The sequence below is a fragment of the Zootoca vivipara genome, chromosome 8 (assembly GCF_965207765.1).
Source record: "Zootoca vivipara chromosome 8, rZooViv2.hap1.1, whole genome shotgun sequence".
Taxonomy (NCBI): domain Eukaryota; kingdom Metazoa; phylum Chordata; class Lepidosauria; order Squamata; family Lacertidae; genus Zootoca; species Zootoca vivipara.
In genome coordinates this window covers 55,997,633-56,017,394 of record NC_142591.1, presented here as the reverse complement: position 1 = coordinate 56,017,394, position 19,762 = coordinate 55,997,633, and the positions used below count along the sequence as shown (strand labels likewise).

General features: G+C 38.3%; 1 protein-coding gene across 18 annotated transcripts in view; it reads left to right on the top strand.

Annotated features, from left to right (window-relative positions):
- The window catches only part of EYA1 (EYA transcriptional coactivator and phosphatase 1), an 83,976-nt gene that overhangs the window by 18,810 nt on the left and 45,404 nt on the right, over positions 1-19,762 (top strand). For 7 of the 18 annotated variants that reach the window (XM_035125097.3, XM_060277753.2, XM_035125091.3 and 4 more), the window contains 5 exons: positions 7,049-7,126; positions 8,802-8,871; positions 9,160-9,305; positions 12,934-13,071; positions 19,642-19,724. In XM_035125097.3, coding sequence (XP_034980988.1) covers positions 7,049-7,126; positions 8,802-8,871; positions 9,160-9,305; positions 12,934-13,071; positions 19,642-19,724 — 515 coding nt within the window. The remainder of the gene's footprint in view (positions 1-7,048; positions 7,127-8,801; positions 8,872-9,159; positions 9,306-12,933; positions 13,072-19,641; positions 19,725-19,762) is intronic. The other 11 variants (XM_035125099.3, XM_088675604.1, XM_035125101.3 and 8 more) reach the window with 3 other exon arrangements.

Sequence of the window (19,762 nt, the reverse complement as noted above, 5' to 3'; positions counted from 1 at the left end):
CTATCTCATGGGTGTTTGTGTTTTATTGTGGTTGTACTGTATTCTTCAATGTGTTCTTGGCACAATAATAGTGGTGAATTTATTCCACTTTAGTTTCTTTTGAGATGCTTTCACACTGCTATCATATTATTGCTGTCCGAAGTGGCTATTGCACAAAAAAGTGGGGCAGAAATAACGAAAAACATTTGTGGTACATAAAGTTAAAGGATTCCAGTAGGACGTTGGTACTGAAATCAGGCTTGGGTGTAACTGCCCCAATAGCATCATGAGCATGACTTATCATGATGCGTGATAAAAAGGACATCTAGAGGGACCCTGGGTTGTTGTTTTTCTCATGGAAGGTGGATAGGAAGAGATATCTAGAATTTGACACACTTGCAATCCTTTCTCGTGGCTGGTGCACCATAGCCTTGGTCTCCTTTTCTGCTCACTTTCCTCAGATGCAATGGTACACATCAGGAAGAAGGAAGTGTGTATTTCTCCTCATATATTCCCATATTTCCATTTCTCTCTTCCCCACTGCCCCAGCCCCACTCACTAACCTCTAACCTTCTTTCAAAGGAAGTATAATCAGGCTTCTTTGTCAACATGAACCATGAGAATCTCTTTTAATTGGCAGTGCTTTTGGATAATCAAGAGCCTAATGAGACATGGTACTAGATGTATCATTAGCAATTATGTGTCTGCTTGTGTGTTTAAGTTAATAGGTACATGTGGGCCCAGCTTTCATTGGGACCATAGTGTGTGGTGGGGTGAATTTGGCCAAAAATCCTATCTAAGCTGCTCTTAGGAAGGAAAGTTCCCATTGTCAAGGGAAAATTTTCATTGGTTTCACAGCAGGAAGAAAAGGTTAACCCTTATCTCCCCCTGCACAGGTGAAAATAATATACACACCTGCAGTTTAAGGTATTTTTTTCCCCTTAAGGGTGTGTGCTAATGATGTGTATAGCCATTAGTCATCTAATTTGGTCCTAATATCTGCTAAGAACCAAGTTCAGATGTTATTTCTGAAAACCTAATTATGGATGTATGCACATGGGTCCTATTCATGAATGGAGAGAAAGCATGTGCAAAGCTTGAGCTGCTTTGAAGGTTTTTACTGCAGCTAAATCACTAAAAAGAATTGGCAAGCTATTTTCCATTTAAAACAAGTCTGCTTGCTCAGATGGGCGCATTGCAACGATCAGTGCTGATGTGCTCCATGTCATGCCTTTCAGCTAAATCTACTATTTTCTGTGCACATTGTATCAACCCCTGAGAACTATAGTTTGGTTAAACCTGGCATGATTCAACTCCACAGCACCGTCCATGGCAGAGAGATCCTCCTGTAAGCAAACACATTTGAAAGCAAAAAGCGTTTTGAATTTGGATGGGGCACAACAAACAAGCATAAAATATTTCCATTAAACAATCAGGATAATTGGTTGAATTGGTAGAGAAGATGTGCATCAAAGGGTTAATCTGACCATGTGTTTCACAGCAGCCTGTGAGATTCATCAGTTGTCAATGGCTAACTGAAGAGGGGAAAAACTTCTGCAGATGCACTTACCAAATAGCAGAGTATGTAGTCATGTAATTTTACAGCAATGAATGAGAGAGGTTAGCTCTAAAAATAACCTATACAAATTCACCCACAAAGCACAGCTGGGTTGGGGTACCTGGTCTGTTGAATGCTAACTGAGCATGCACAACATAGTTTAACATTCTGAGTTAACTTTTCATTGATATGATATACAATTTGTAACACAGTCAAGCATTACAGGCTGGACAAGTCAGTTTATGAAACCAGGTATTGAGCATTTCAGTGCCATCTCTATTGGAGAGCCAAATGTAATGTGACTTTAACTTTGCATTTTCCAGCCTTCTGTAGTATGAATATTTAATTATTATTAAGAAAGTAATATTCACTTAAAGATTATGGGGAATTACTCTCTTAGATAACAGTATTACTTAAGTAATAGTATCCTGTGATTCTTCATGTCAGGGATGTAGAATCTCTGACCTTTCACAAGATGAATTCCAATTCTGTAAGCCCCACCCAGCAAAGTTAATGGTCAAAGATGATGGTAGCTATAACCCAACAATGCATCCCTGCTTTGCCTTCTTTCAGGAATTGGGGGTTGAGTGCCAGGCAGGCAGAATATGCTTTAAATGGGTACACCTACACCTAAGCCCCATAAGTGCTCCAGGGACTTCTTGATTGGCTGTATTAGTGAAAGTAAAATAGATGATCTCCACCTGCTAAGCTTCTATTCATGCTCCATAAATTTAGAGAGGGCAGGGAATTTTCAACCATTGTGACAACTGCAATTAAGCAGTATAGCTAAATAAAATAAAATAAATAATGAGATGCTCAGTATAGTAATTTTCCTGAGCATTGGAACTCTAAAGACACCTGCACATCTCAGTCTCATCATGGCCATGGCTTTTCCGGCAGTTCTGCAAATTGTATTCCAGTGGAAAATAGAGAGCACACTTTGTTATCAGAAGCTGTAATAGTTCTGCATTTTATGAGTGAATCTAATGGGTCATTAAGATTATAGGAATATAATAGGAGAAATAATTCTTCTGTATGTTACCTAGTAAAGAAACATATGTTAAATGTTATTTACCTATCATTTAAAATTAGGTCAATTTTGCCGTAGTAGCTTTTCAGTAATCAGTTTTGGGGGTTATTGTAAAGATTGGCTGAATGGCTAATGCTTTTTGAAGTTTGAATTTGTTCTTTTCTTCCAAAAGTCCATGACCTATTTATTCCCAAAGCTTTGACCTATAGTAGTGTGTCATCAGCACACAAAATATGAGTGATATACTAACTGCTGTAGGAAGGACGGGATGGAACTCATAGGGCCAAGAGCAGGGGAAAATTCTTCAGAGAAGTATCAGAATATAAATATGGTTTTGGAAGAAGAAACAATTGGCAGGACAGGAAAAATGTATTCAAGGCTGGACCAAATTCTGGCATTGCTTGAGTAGAGTTTCAGCTTACTTGGATAGTGTGGTTTCTAACATGTGGTAGAAGTGGTTTTAAGCACATTCACTGCATTCTGAGGCATTTGTTTCAGAAAAGAGGGTATATGTCAGAACTCTCCTTTTCCACACTTAAAATATCTGTTTTTAAGCTTGGAGCTCCTTCGGGATTGTATTTTACTGCCAGATTTTGGGGATCCTCCAAAACTCTTACACCTGTCCTGCAATAGGTTACAATGCAGAATTGCTTATCTGCACTTTGGCAATGTTTTAATATAATGTGTGGGTATGGAGCAATCTGAGAAGGCGAAGCTCTTACAGCATAGCTGCTGTGTATGCCCTGCTGAGTATTATTTTCTTCCTGTTGGCCTTGGTGGACTTTTGCGCGTCAGGCCTTATGAAAAAATTAGGACGAACTGACTGTATGAAAACCCTGTTTCATCTTTGCAGACTCTAGTGTGCAAACTTCTAGTGTCATTCCCAGTAGTCATGCAGTGTTTCCCAAACGTGGGTCTCCACCTGTTTTTGGACTACAACTCCTATCATCCCTAGCTATCAGGACCAGGGATCAAAGGTGATGTGAATTGAAGTCCAAAAACAGCTGGAGACCCACGTTTGGGAAACACTGAGAATGCATGATTTGAAGTCTCAAATCTTTCCCACTCCACTGTGTCAGAAATATCCAGTTAACAGGTGAAGTGAAGTTAATGTATCACAGGTGCTTCAGGTCTAAAGGGCTGGGGTCATATAATGTGTGGCATAAAGTTGAAGGTTTAAATTATTATATTCATTGGCCTGGTTTTCTCAGTTCTCACTAGCATTGCGTAACACACTCAGTCAATAGAAACACAAACTTTTACCCACAAGGGAAGCTTTAAATTAGGAAAACCTCTTTGGATATTGGTTGAGGAGAGGTGCTAGTGTGGTATAGTGATAATTAAAAGTGTTTTGAATATGGCTTTGGGATTTTTGTACTATTTGTAACCAAAAGTAAATAAAATAGTCTGCCAGTTATAATACCTGGCTAGGTATGAACTTTGTTATGGTTGCTTTTTGAACTGCTTGCCCTTCCAACCTGGTGCAGTTTGGGCTAACAGTACCAGCTTGCCCTGTAGGGGTGTGGGACCCTTTATTATGTGGACTGCAATGGATTCCTGTGAAATTTTCTAGTGAATAGAACTGGCAATCCTGCAAAAGACCTTGTTTTGTTATGAAATGACAAGATGCAGAAGGTTGTAGATATGATAGATCTTGACCATTCTCTCCAACACTGTGGAACATATTCAGCTCCCTGGTATACTGGGGAGATGCATGTGATGAAACAGACCAGGCGATGGCTAGAGTGCAGGTGGTGGAAGTCCCACTGCAAAGATGACCAAACACATGTGAGAGCACATTATCGTGCTTACTGCATGGGGGTAAAAACAACGAAGACCTACATCTTTCTAGAGGACCCCATTGGGTCCTCTAGAAGTTGGCAAGTGGAACTAAGTAAATATGTGATTTATAGGCTATTGGCACTCCATTTGGTGGATGGAGCCCAAGGTACTTCAGAGATCCTCTATAACCTGCTTGAGGACAATGCCATTCGTCTCCATAGCTTGTGAGATGCCAATACTCCATCAAGCCATGTTTAGTGGGATCAGTTTCAGTTTTTGCAGCCTGATTAAAGCTACGGTAGCTAGGGAGACATGGCTGGGTGGGTTCAGTGTGTGATAAATGCATCTCTGCATGATAGAGTGGTGTTAGCCACAGTGGAGGTGATTGTGTGGCCACTCCTGAAAAAACCCACCCGGGATCCAATGGTATTTTACAACTACTACCCAGTTGTTAATACCCTCTTTGGGCAAGGAACTTGAGAGGGCCAACCCATTTCAATCTGCCTTCAGACCCAGGTTCAGAATGGGGAATTCCTTGGTCACCCTACTGGATGACCTCTCTCAGGAGAGGGACAGGAGAAGTGTGATGTTGTTGCTGTTCCTCCTGGACTGTCAGGGGTAATAGGTATTAATAAACAGAGTCTGAATCCTGGGAAGATGGAGCTTTGGTGGGTGAGTACTCCCAGGTCAGAGGAGTTGAGAAGTTACCTGTCCTGGATGAGGTCGTGCTCTCACTGAAGAAGCAGGTGCCTATATAGTGTGTGGATGTTCCTAGATCCAGCTCTGTCACTGGGGGTGCAGGTGTCCTCAGTGGCTAGGAATGCATTTTACCAACTTTAATTGGTAGGACAGCTATGGACATTCTTGGATCAAAACTGGCTCAACCACAGTAGTGCATGCATTGGGAACCTTACAGTTTGATTACTGCAATGTGCTCTATTGGTGCAACCCTTGGGTTTGGTCTGGAGGCTGCTTTCAGGATTTGCACCGGCAGCCAGTCTACTACTTGGCCAACTTCAAGGTGTTGATTGCTAACATAAGGCTCAATACAGCTCAGGACCAGGTTACTTGAGAAACCTCCTTATCGCTTATAAACCCTGTATTTCGCTGCAGTTTGTGGGAGAGTTCCTCCTGCAAGTTCCAAAGATCTGAGAAGCCTGTTGCACAGTAACTGAAAGAGTCACTGCCCCTGTTCTGTGGAATAGCATTCCTTACAAAATATGACAGGCACTACCCAATATCTGCACTTTCCAATACAATTGAAGACGTGTTTGTTCCCATAGGCTTTCTCAGCTAGATAATTGGGTCTTTACTACATGTGTCTGCTTCATTGTGTTTTAGTCTCGTTTTAAATGCATTTGCTGTTTTTAATTATCTCAAGTGTAAATGGTCTTATAATGTCTAGAAGATTATTAATGTTGTTTAGTCGTGTCCGACTCTTCGTGACCCCATGGACCATAGCACGCCATGATGATGCTAATTTATCAAGTGCCTGTAAATTTATGATTCCATAAATAAATTCATGTTTTACTTTATTGTAAGGGCTTTAGTTTACTCTTGAGCCATACTAACCCACACTCATCTTATGCTAGTCAAATTCTGGGAATCCCCCACACCCTTCCCAGATTTGCTCCAGATTTGCTTCCCAATTGGGGGGAATCCCTGCAACAATCTTCCACTCCTGTTGCAAGACCAACTATGTATCCTCCACTATCCTAGTTAAGAAACATAAGGTAGACTGCAGTTGCAAGGGGCACTGTGGTAGATCACATGTTTTGCATGTAAAATGGTACAGATTTAATACCTGCGATCTCCAGGTAGGACTGGGGGAAACTCATGTCTGAAACTAGGAGAGCTCCTATTAATGCATACAATAGTCTTGCTCAGTGCAAGGCAGCTTCCTTTGAAATGTACAAAACTTGGATACCTGCAAATGTATAGTTTAGCAGAATGTAAAGTAACTAAGTGTCTGTGTGTTTGTCTCATGAAATGTCCTGAAAGTTATAAAGATTAGGTATAAAAAGTTTGAATAAAGTACAGGCGGCGACCATTTTGAACTATCTACACACAGGTCCTTTTAGAATCAGAAGAGGGCAGAATGGGCGGGCCGGGCAGAATGGGCGTGGATTGGGATTGTGCATGCTCCACCTACACACGTGGGGACCAGGAACAGAACCCCTGTGCAAAATGGTTGCCGCCTGTACAGTAAATTATATAATTGGTTTAGTAACAGCAGAATTCTGTTCCTGTCTACCCAAGTTGGACTCGCTCCCAGGTAAATGCTGCAGGACTGCAGCCTAACTGCAGCCTAATATTGTACTGACCTGACAGTAACTTTTTGGCAGTTGTGTAGATCACCTCAACGACTTTCTAGAAAGGCAATAAGCAGTTCTGTGATGATGGTTTTTACTCATTTCGGACAGTTGTACATATCTTTGTGTATAATATGTTTACAGAAAATAAATGTATAAAAGAAGCTTGTTTGTGTTTCTTAGAATTTAATGCTGCATTAGTATATATGAACATAAACAATTAGTGTATGAGTGTGTTGCACGTATGCATGAGTGTTTGTGCACAAGTATGAAATTCTGTGCATGTCTACTCAGAAGTAAGCCCCACTGAGTTCAGTTTTACTGACTGTCAAGGAAATTTGTCTGGATTGCAGTCACAGTGAGCATAAAACATTATTTATATTTTAGTTAAAACAGAGCCAATGAGCAGCAGTGAGATTGCTACTACAACAGCGGACGGGTCTTTAGACAGTTTTTCAGGATCAGGTAAGGAAGCATTTGCCATGTGTAAATATGATACCCATATATGTTTCAGATATTTAATTAGGAAACTGTTTCTGAGTAAAGACAACCATACATTCTGTGGATTTTCATGTGTGTATTCCCCTTATTGGCAGCTGTTGCCACCTATTAGCTGCCAAGTCTATTTTGAAATTAATAGTGAAATTCTATACATGTCTACTCATAAGTAAGTTCTGCTCCAGTTCCAGGTGAATCTAGCAGCCTCAGTTTGGTCTAGCAATATTTTCTTCTGTACGTTCTGCTGTTCTTAGCTGAAATACAGAGCTGTTACTGGAGACATTTACTGGGCACCCTTTAGTCTCAGTGTAGTCCAAGCCCACATTTTATTTGGCATATGTAAAGCAGATAGCTTTGCCTCAAAAAAATCTAAGTTTGTGTGAAGACAAAAGTTTTTCTGCTGAGGTGAGAACCTATTTTTTTAATGCAAAGCTGTCCCGGTTATGGCCAGGAGGGAACAGCCAATCTGCACTGTTCATAGCCAGCTTCTGCTGCAAATGTAAAGATCCTTCCACCGGCCCCCAATCTTGACAAAGAAAAAGAAATGTACATTTGAACAGTGAAGGTGCTTCAGCAGTTTTACTGCTGAAAAAAATGGGTTGTATTCCATGTTAGTCCTACTCAGAGTAGATCTATTAAATTAATGGACATTAGTAAATTAGGCCCTCAATTTTAGTGAGTCTATTCTGAGGAGCACTTGGCTGGATGCTGCCCAGGATGCCTGCCTGCAATACTTTTTAAAGGCCAACCAAAATGTCACAAATTATTATGCAAGATTTCAAGTTTGATATGTCAGTTTTACAATCTCAGTACTGATACACTGTCACTTTGCTTAAGATTCTAGCTGAGAGAACCCAACAAGGAATGCTTCCTTTTTAGTTCCATAGCACCTTGAATGTCTTCAGCCATCACTGTGCTTGAAAACATGCTTTGCGATGAAAAGGTTTTGAGTCCAATCGGTGGCATATCTAGGTTGAATGAGGAACTCCCTTGTCTGTAAAGCTACGGCTAGTCAGTGCAGATAATACTAAGTTGGATGGACTAGTGGACTGACTGTATGAAGCAGCTTCCTAAGTCACACACAGTCATTGGAAGGAATAAATAAAAAAATAAACTGAAGAGGAATTGCTCTCTTACAGGCATTTGTTCCATTCCTCACTACCATGTGCTAAATAGCTGTTTTCAGTAGTGGCTATAGTTCTTGGGAAGGAAAAATGGAAGTATGATTGTGGGTTTGAAGAATATCTGACTCACTAAAATGTCACCCTTGTGTAAAAATGCTGACATTTTACAGCATTTACATTTAAGAACCATGCATGGAGTAATTCATTTAATTCAAGTACAAAACTGTGAGAAAAGTGGAACATTAATTAAATGGCTAGAAATATGACAGGGTGTGTTAAAAAGGCCTTAAAGTGTGACATATTTTAAAAACGGTCCCCTAAGAGCAATTGCAAAAGCCTAATTTGCAATAAAGATGTTGAGAATTGTTGTGCTAGCCTGGATCTAGTAAAGTATTACTTGGCACTGTTTTAATTTTATTAAACTTCATTAAATTTCTAAAGTTCCTTTAACAGAAATAATATTTAGGTTAGATGTGTGTGTTTACACTTCCATGTGCTTTCTTTTCTCCTCCGTACAGCAATTGGAAGCAGTGGCTTCAGCCCAAGACAAACTCACCAGTTTTCCCCACCACAGATATACCCGTCCAAGTAAGATGTCTGTTACGTTAAAAAAAAAGAAATGAGTTAAACCTCATTTATAAATTATAATTGAATCCATCTGCTAAATCATAATTGAAATCAGTTTACCCTTGAGAGAGGTTGTACTTTAGAATAACTACAAATGTATCTTTAGACGTAGAAAATTGTTTAATTAATTAATTTGTTTTGCACAGTGGCCAAGGAATTTACATTCTGTCATGCAGCTTAACCAAAATGTTTGCATGTTTCTATCTAATACAAAGACTTTCCTGTTTTCTGTCATTTTTCAACAAACAGCAGACCATACCCTCATATTCTTCCTACTCCTTCTTCACAAACGATGGCTGCATATGGGCAGACGCAGTTTACCACAGGGATGCAACAAGCCACAGGTTATTCAACGTACCCACAGCCTGGTCAGCCCTATGGAATCCCATCATATGGTGAGTAATGTTTTTGGGGAGATGGTGACAAACAGTTGTGTATTGGGCTGTGAAGTTGCTTTGCTGATGAGTGCAGTGTAACTTAGTGACAGAATACCGCATGTTAGTAGCTTAAGCATACCCGTAAGTATGTTGCAAAATCACTGAGGCCTGAAAAGAAGTACAGGAGAGCATTGTTCCATGATTTTGGAATCGCGCTCATCAGTATTTAGCAGCATCCTAATTTTCACATCCCCATGTCTCCCACTTCCTTGCTATGGGCTATTTCCAACTACTGTATGTTCTTGCAGAAACACAAGAGTTTTTGATCCAGAGGGAAATATCTGCTAATAGAAGAGGGGAGGTTATTTTTTAAAAATTCCCTGTCCCATTGGCAGTCCCCAGTGTCCCACAAAAATTCTGGAGGTTATGTTATGCAAACCCAGTAGAACAGATTTTCAGGACACACCTGAAAATTTCCCCCTCCTCCTCTGTTGTCAGATGCCTCCAGTGGAGTAGCAAAGCAAGGAGGGTCATTTGGATCCTAGTCTGTGGGTATATTAGGTACTGGAATGTCCTATGGTTTGTGTAAAAAGAAAGAAAGATCAGTGCACTTTTCTTTATGGAGCATTAAGAATGTTAAAGGAAGCTCCCAGCATGCATGGTGTATATAGATGCCCTTGCTGCATTTTACTTATTAAAGTATTTCTTATGAAATATAGAAAGAATAATTCTACCAAAGTTGAAGTCCCATTAACATCTGATGTCCTTTTAAATGTGTTGTGGGATGCGGGGTGGTATTGGTTTGTTTTTATCTTTTATTTTTGTATTGTGAACTGCCCTGGGATCTACTACCACTACTACTAGATTTCCATGGCAGCTATTAAACATACCCAATAAAAGCGACCCACAATTTTATTTAAAACAACAGTTAATAAACCAAGAAGTACTCAACAATTGAAACAGGAGCCAAAGAACTACATAATAATATATCCAAAAGTACTGCCTCATATAAAAAGGCTTTACACTTTCTCTCCCTAGATGTTGACTGAGAAGGGCACTGGCTCATCTCAGCTGGAAACACGTTGCCCTAAAAGTTTTGGTGATCCCCACTGTTGAGCTCACCATTGAGGACTTCTGAATTATACTATCTCCCTATATAATGGAAAATAAGTCCACTGGGGTTTATTTTCTAATAAAGTATGCCCAGGATTGCAATCTTAACCAACAAATTAAATTGACTGAAACTCGGGAAATAATGGGTTATGTTTTCTTCAACTGGCATTTACAAATCTGTTCCTTTTGTATTTGCTTAAATCTAGCAAATATAATCTTGTGACCTGTTTTAAACTTCATCTTAGTAAAGCGACTATCAGGATGATACTTTCAAGTTTATTTTTATATGAAAGTAAAAATTAAAACTTTGGCCACTTGTGGTTTATTCCTGTAGTGTTAGAACTGATTTTTTAAAAATACATTTTTTAAAAAATAATTGAAATTTATTCTTAAACTGTTAGAATAGGAAAATTGATCACAATGTTTGATTATTTGTTGCAACTTTGTTTTGTTACTACAGTTTACATTCTTGTTTTAGGGTTTATAGTCTTTTTTTTTGTAATATTGCCAGTTGGTCTGTTTTTGTGTTTCTTTCCCCCCCTTTTCTGAACAGCAAAATTTAAAAACTCTGTTTGATATATTTATACATACTTGATAAATACATCACAAAGATAGCTGTAATAACAATAATGAGAACTGAATTTTTAATTGAACACTGATTAATTTACTCTGTAGTACCTAAACATTTTATAGAACACTCTGGCAAAGGCTTTTAATTTTTTTGTAAAATGAGAGAATGGAGAAATAATGTTTGTAACAGAGCGAGCTTGGTTGGTGGAAATGATTGCCCCGACAGCTGGTTGCTAATACTTTCTTGGCTCTAATGCTTCAGCAAAACTGTTTAAAAGACTTTAAAATGTAGATTTCTCCCATTGCAGGATGGTTTTCAGTTACTGCTTCTTTATCAGAAATGCTCTTGGAAGTTTATTATTTATTTGAATTAGGTTAAATACACATATTAACATACATATATTCATGCACCAGCATAATTCCCATCACTACCATCATGCCATTCATGAGTTTTCCCTTTTAATGCAGAGAAGAGGTTTAAAAGAGTTAGGATTGCTTTTTCACAATATAGCTGCCACGTGGGGAATGAAATTTTACTCCCCAGCTGCTTGCAGTGTTATCATGACACTTGCTTCTCCTTTTCAATGCACCGTTGAGAGTGGATGATTTGCAGTGGAAAAATAATTGAGGGTTTTTGTAAAGGAGAAGCAGCTTACACACCAATACATGGTCTACATGCAGCTTTGCCATATCTGAAATTGCAAGTGCATGATCCACATGGTGATTTTATTTTGTATGCCAAATCACCAGATTAGCTCCAAACGGATTTGTTGGTCTTCCTTGTCACCTGCATGCATCTTGCCCTGCTTCAGAAACCCGGGGCTGAGCTTCAGTTGCATTGCCAAATGTCACTGATTCTCTGCAACAGTTAAAGCTTACCTGCACAACTGGGCTGCAGGCCCTTTTCAAACACAACATAATATAATGGCCTATTATGGTGTGGATGCAAACCAGACAGTGAGGTGTCAATGCATATGGTGGGATGCAAAAGGTTACTTTTGTCTCTATCTGTTTATCAGGTTAAATACATTTAATTTTCTGGATTGCATTTATTTAATGAAATCATTTTCAGGGTTGTAGATGTTTGAATTTTGATGAAATTCAATAAGAAATGAAATAAAATAGACTATATAATGTTACTCCAGTCTGAAGAGACATCTCAAAGGTGTTTTACTAGTGTGGGATCTGTATTGTTTACATGGCAAAAAGGCTGTATCCCTTTTGTAATAATGGATATATGCCTAAAGGCCCAAGCAATAATTTAAAAAGAGATAATTTCCCCACTCTCACCCCTGTTTGAAAATGTCTAGGAAAAATCTTAAAACTATTTAATTGTAAAAGGTGCTTACTGTATGTGTTCACATTGGCCCCTGGTAACTAAATCAACTAAAGCATTAGGACCCATGTGGTGGAAATCCTATATACAGTTGTCCAGTTACCTTGATGTACAGGATTGCATTGTAAAACTTGTCAACTTTGGTAGCTAAGAAAGTTTTCACTCACATGCTGGACTTTGTAAATATTGATATTCTGACCCTCTTTAATTATAAAGCTCTTGCATGTGAAAAGCTATAGAAGAAAGAAATACTTATATTAATAAAACGAGTTGTCTAATGTCTTTCTGAATGAACAGAAAATAAAAAAAAATGTATAATAGTATCAAATGTGCTTTAAACATTTATAATTTCACAATTTTAAGCTAAAACTGTCACTGTTCCTTCATACTGCCCACCATTTCTAAACTGATAATGTCACGATTGCTAAATAGGTGAATCTACAGTATGTTCATGTGAGATTTAAATTAAACAAGAATTTAGAAAGGCTGTGTCAGTTCAGATAGTGCAGCTTAACTAGATTATGGGTTGGTGTAATGTTGCATACTTACATGAATACTCGTGTGATTTTATTTAATGCCCTCTGTTAAAATATGAACAACTAGCTTTGCTATCACTAACTGATTTAGGTGCATTGTGGGCAGGCATCAAGACAGAAGGCGGATTATCACAAACACAGTCACCAGGACAGACAGGCTTTCTGAGCTATGGTGCAAGTTTTAGCGCTCCCCAGCCAGGACAGGCTCCATACAGTTACCAGATGCAAGGTCTGTATAAAATAATTAGAATTTGTTTGCTTTTCACATGTTGTTTTGGTTTTGTGGTTTTTTTTAAAAATAATAATTGAAAATTCAGGTAGCCAACTGAAGATGATAGCAGTGTATATTATGTGCAAAACCAGATAGATTTTAAATGCAATTTTGCATTGTTGATGAAAAATTAGCATTTTTAATTCAAACCTAAGTTTTAAAGGTCTCATTAACATAGGCATTTTAAACAGGCTATTTTATTATGTGATTCCAACATAAAATGACCTTTATTGTAAAATTCCATTTCTTGCAGTATAGTTCTCTGTTGTGATAAAAAACAGAGCAGTGTGAAAAAATTGTGTCAAGAATACAAATATAAGCTGACACAATTTCATCCCTTAGGTGTGTTTTCTTTGTCTGTAAATTTAAGATGACATTCCCTACAAGTTAACTTGTCAGAATTATTTAGGTAATGTTGGCAGTATAATTTGGAAGTTCTGTAAGTATTAGATGCTATCAGTTGTGGTTTCTTCCCCAAAGTAATTTAAATGTTTACTTGATATTATACATAATGCCTAATACATTGTATATTTCTTTGTGTTGGTACTTAAGGAATCCAGTTCTCCTTAGGAATAGAGAAAAGGATTCAAAACTAACCAGAAACATGATCTCTAATTTTAGACTGGGTCAGTGGGAGCTATGCATGTTGAATCCCTTGGAAACCTTAGAACAGATGTTATGAAGCAGAGAAGCCTTAATGTCTTAACTGTATCAGACTTCGTTGATGCAGAATAGCTTTTAGGATGTATTGATCTAGTCCTTAGCCAGTAAGCAAAGGAAACATTTACCTTTAGAACTGACAGCAAACTTAGAATGGCAGAGGTGATGATCTGACATAAGGTCTGGATTAAGACACATTACCACTAAGTTTTCAACAGAAAGAATAAGATTTCTTTCAACTGATTATTATTATGATTATTATTATTTAAAAGTTGGAATTATGTCTGAGTCACATCTTCTTTTGTAGGATCTGGCAGCTGCTTCAGCCTCATTTTTAAATATTGTTTAATTTTGTCTTCTTTTTTTGGAGTAGTGGCCTTATCACATAACAATTCAAATATGGTTAGCAGCAACATTGCTGAGAGCAAAAGCAGCAGAGTCAGGGCCATGATTCCTGCATCCTACATTTTTCATATTCTAAATGCACAAACACTTTTGCATCCTGCTGAGTTTCCACAAATCACCAAAGATCGATTTTCACAGAGGTTCATAGCTGCCAAGTTCTCCATTTTTTTAAGGGAAATTCCCTTATGCTGAATAGGCTTCCTCGCGAGAAAAGGGAAAACTTGGCAGCTATGCAGAGGTTCAAAGGGTTCAAAGATGTGCCTTATCTTCTCCTAATTGGTATAAGTTGAGGACTATAGGGAAGTTGCATATGTTGGTAGCTGTAGTAAAATAGTTTGAAAATGGCATTTGCTTCTTATCCACAAATACTGATTTGTACAATCTGAAATGGCACAGTGGGTCTTACATCTGCATAGGATTGATAATTCTAATCTGAGGTTGCGATGGTGAAAACTGAAATTTTTTATTGTGGATAAGTTAATGCAAAACACTTTTGCTCTGGCTTTGCCCATCCTTGGTTTTAGCTATGCCTGCTGCTGGCATGCAGGCTTCAAAATGTTACCCCTGAAGGAATGTGGAGTTCAACAGAATAGAGATTGCTCCCCGATATAAAGCATAATTAACATGGCCTTAAGTATGGAAAGCTAGCTCATGACCCTGTAATGTATATTCTGTTTTTAATTTGTTTTTTAAAGTTACAGTTTTGTTGTCCTAAAAAAATAAATGGGTGTCAAATCCTCAGTAAGTTAGGAACTTCCCCTGCATGTGGCTCCAATGGGTTGAGCAGAAAAGACCAATAGTGAGTCCAAAGGTTATGAAGGTGGTTCCTGCATGTGTCTAGAGGGAAGTGAGGGGGAGATGGGGCTTACCAACCTGGGAACGTAGCCCATCTAGGAGAAGGAAAACTCTGTACCAAAACCTCCACTGCCTTGTGGGATACCTTCGGAAGAAGAAAAGGCCAAGGAGTAAACTCTAAACAAATCTGGAGCGGAGTCCCTGAGACGGTTGGATGGCACCTTGTACACCTCCTTCTGGCAGCTCCTGCAGCCATGCTCATGCAATGTATTGCTCTGCTTTCCTTTGGACCACATGAACAAGGCCGAGAGAGAGGTTTTGTCAGGATGTCCATACACACTGCTCAGGCTTGCATTCTGGGGAGGTCATTTTGGTGCTTATAACACAGCACTTTGACTTCACCCCCAGAGGTGCACTCCATTTTATCTCAAGACAGACGGATGCCAACAAAAACACTGAGAGAACTTCCCATTTATTCTTACTCTCTGCTTCCTGTTTTTAACCAGTTGCTGTTTTTAACAAACAAAAAGACTTCTGTTCTTATCCCATGACTGCTAAGCTTTTGTCAAAAGTGTTTTGAAAGTCTTACATACACAGAGTTGTGGTCCTAGCATTACTCATGAGCCAATTGTTTCAGCATGATTACTTATTTATAAAATGTACTTTTAATTTGTAAAGGTGCAAAAATGATTTTTGTATAATTTTATAGTTCATTGGGCTAGATGGTGGCATTCAGTCTTTTTTGTTGATCTGTATATCATCTGATACAATAGCACTGTGCTTTTGTGGCATGACATACCTTATTAAAATGTGGCAAACTTTAAAGAATGTTTTAAGTACTCCTAAGCTGATGCCCTTGGGTGGTCTACGTAGCAGTTTTCAGAAACCTGTTTCACATTTGTTATGGTCTGTGAGACCCTACTTGCTCTCCATAGGAGTCAGTAATGGCATAAGATGAAAGAGATGTTTGTTGTAATATGCTGGCCTAGGTGCAATAACAGTTTTCATTGGCTCTTGTGAACTTTCTGCCAATATGCAAGAAAGGCAAGTTTACAATCCTAAGCAAGTTTACTCAGTCATAAGTCCCAATAAGTTCAGTTAGGCTTACTCCCAAGTAAGTAGACACAGGATTGCCGCTTAAGTGTTATTTTAGATGTTAGATATTTCTATTACATTTATGTGAAATTTATACATTAATTGATTCTATATAGGAGTACTTCGATGTACATATCCACTTAATCACAAAAAATAAAATGTCTATTCTTAAGAAATGTTGCATAAAGTGGTTACTTGGTCAGCATGATCCCATTCATGTTTACTTAGGAGTAGGGATATAGATATCTATTAGACCTCTGCACAATTCCAGAAGAAACAGTAGCCAACAAGAATCTTTGCTGAGCAACATTTGACAATTATTTTAATCACTCTCCATAAATAGTTTCCTAAATGCTTAGGCACTGATATTTATATTTATTTTCTGCATTAATATAAAGGTGAATGCTTTTACTAAAAGCAAGTAATGTGTATTTGAAAAACTGGGAGTTGAAAACCCTTCTTCCTGCTACTGAAATATCTCTTTGTTCTACTAAAATGTTAATGTGTGTCTGTTTTTTCATATACAACTAGTCCTGATTTCTCCAAAGGCAGTGGGTTGGATCCTGAGAACTGCAAGCAGAAGAAAGCTCACAGAAGGGGATTTTCCCCACTGCAGTCTTCTGCACTCCCCACTCAAAAGCAATCTGTCCTGAGGGTTGCAGGATCATTCAGAACAGGGTGAGATTGAACATGAGAGGACTGCTGTGGAAGGGGTAAATTGACACCTTCTGTGAGCCCACTATTCATTAATACTCTCTTTCTGTTAATTTCATTTGCTCATCCTGTTCTGTTCTGGAGGGTCCCCAACCACAAGGACAAGCTTTTTTGGGCAGGGTGGAGGGGGTCACTGGAAGGAAGTTTGTAAAGTCCCCTTCTGCAAGCTTGTTTCTACTTATGGTTGTCAGGATCCAACCTGATGTCTTGAGGTATCCATAGTAAGTGTCCACATAACTGGATGGCTCATGAACATGAGTATAAATAACTTTTTATTGTTTTCTCTAAGGCATTTAGAGAGAACACTAGTTAATGTAGACTAGTTTATCTAAAGGTTTACCATGTAAGTTGTTTATGCGTTAAATCTCATACTTCATCTAAGGCACCTCCAGCAATATGGAGCCCATTATACGGTGTTTACAAAATTAAGGAAGGAACATTTCTAGTATACTGCGTCGTTTAGATTTCCTTTTTAGACTTTTCAAAGTGAGGATCACTTTTTACAAAATCATTTAATTGCAATCCTATGGAAGGTCCAACAGGCAGTGCTATTTTTCTAGAAAAAGAGGTGCCAAAACTCACCATGAACGCCTCCCCTGTTCTATTATAATGGTGATGGTGCCTGCCTGAGAGGTGCCGGCTGCGAAAAAGCCCTACCAAAAGAGATCTCCATCCTGGGAAGTGGTTGGGATCTGTAGGATCTCTCTACCGGTACCACTCTCCAGCTTGTGTGTGTGTGTATCTTAGATACAGTTCCAAGCATAGCCTAACCTCATTCTCTCAGATATATAGCATTCTGAACTGTAACTTTTGGACCATTGTTCCTCTCATTGGTTATCCTTTTGGTACCTTAGTTCTTAGCTATTCTGTAGTCATGATAAATGAAAAAGGCAGATTATGATGAGGGTGCCTTGCTACTTCAGTGCCTCCTGGAAATTGCAGCTTTTTGTATTCCCCATTCCCTCTCCCCTCCTCCATACACTTTCACTCTTAAGTGTCCATATGTTCACATTTGCTTTTGGGCCTAAAAGGAGGTTGCTGCCCTTTTAGAAATTCAGCTTTGTAGATAAAGGCATTAAAACAAGAGTGCCCATCTGTCCATTTTGGACAGCTAAGGTTGAGAGAGTAGTATTGCAGTGTCCAGGCACATTTAGGCTATGGCCTTTCTACTTGAAATGTCATATAATAATTCTCGTAGTGTCAGGGGCAACAATAACTTCTCAAGGAAAGAGAAAACTGCTGCCCAAGGCTGTATACTCAAGAACATTTAATGAACTATAATTATCTGTGCCATTATTGAGAAGCCCATAAGGTTCATAGATTGTGGTGAAAACGTCCTTTGTGTTTCTGTAGCATGGAAGAAAACATTATAGCAACAATAAAAGGTTTCATTTATAAGGACTACAAAGTATGGGGTCACAAAGAGTCGGACACGACTAAACAACAACAGCAAAGTATAAGTCTTGTTAACAGCAATGGAAGTTTGGGGTTCTCAGTATGTTCTAGGATATGTATCATGTATCATATGTATCATTTCCTCCCCCCCCCCCAAAAAAAAATGTGACAAAAATATTTTAATAATATTCATTTATAATTAAATAAATCAATGGGGTTTTTCCAAGTAAATGTTTTAGGACCACAATCTCTATGTCGTTTTGCTCTGATTTGAAACTTACGAGGCTACATAATAACTGCATGCAGATATTGCTCTGGATTACTATTTAAGACAGTAGGGGGAGATCTCATATTTGAATGCTTATCCAAATAAAAAGCTTCCTCCACATATTTCCAAGGAGTAGCTGTGTTCGTCTGTTGCAGTAAAATCTTTTGGCTTGAGTTCTAGCAATTTATCGTTAATTTCCAGTAAAATCAGATAATACTAACCTATTTATTATGACATAGACTAGAGTTTATTTCATCAGTGCTTGATGTGTTATCTGGATACACATAGTTTGGGAGGGGGTGTGGTAAACAGGTGGGGGGGGGTGAAATATAGAGAGTACAGGAAGTGATAATTATGTCATTAAAAAGGGCCAGTCACAAAACATGATAACAGACAGCCTGGCAATTGATAAGCCAGTTAAATTAGATGGTCACCTCCCTTGAACAAAATAACTTCAAACAAAGACCACAATGTGAAATGAATTACCGGTACACACACTTCTTCTTCTTCTTCTTCTTCTTCTTCTTCTTCTTCTTCTTCTTCTTCTTCTTCTTCTTCTATCACTCGTATCCGAGTAAGATTGTCTTCCATAAACACGATTTTAACAATGGGTCCGTAAGTGACTGTGGAGGCCAATAACACTATAGCCTTCTTGTGAAGTAGACTCTAGTCTATGAAAGCTTATGCCATAATAAATGTTAGTTTTCAAGGTGCCACCAGACACTCTTGTTGCTTTTTCTCTTCACATAGAAAATCTACATGTTAGTTTTCAATAGTAGAGGGAGTCTTTTATATGAGGAAGCATTTTTAACATAGGAACCGTACACCTATAGTTTGAAGTGGCACTTCACTGAAAGTGGCCCACAGTGAAAACTGTGTCATTGGTTCTACTGATCAAGCTTTGCTCTTATGGGTACCTAACATAATAAAATGAAGCAAAGTGATTTTGACTTCTGATTCTACTCTTCATACATTCCATTTGAATAACTTTTTAGCTTTCACATAATCTAGAGCCCTGGAAGTAATGATTTATCATTTCATTCACAGTATAATCTTACCTATGACACAGTAGATTACTTATTGTACCAGCATATGAAAAATTCTGTTTTATCACTGTTGATTTGTTGTGTTGTTCTTTTTAGAGACATTGTATTGACTATTCATATAAACTTTCTTCCTTTTTTGTTCTGTTTCAGGAAGCAGTTTCACAACATCATCTGGAATATATGCTGGAAACAATTCACTTACAAATTCTACGGGATTTAACAGTTCGCAACAGGTAAATATATGAAAATAATTTAATGACAGGGTGCCAAA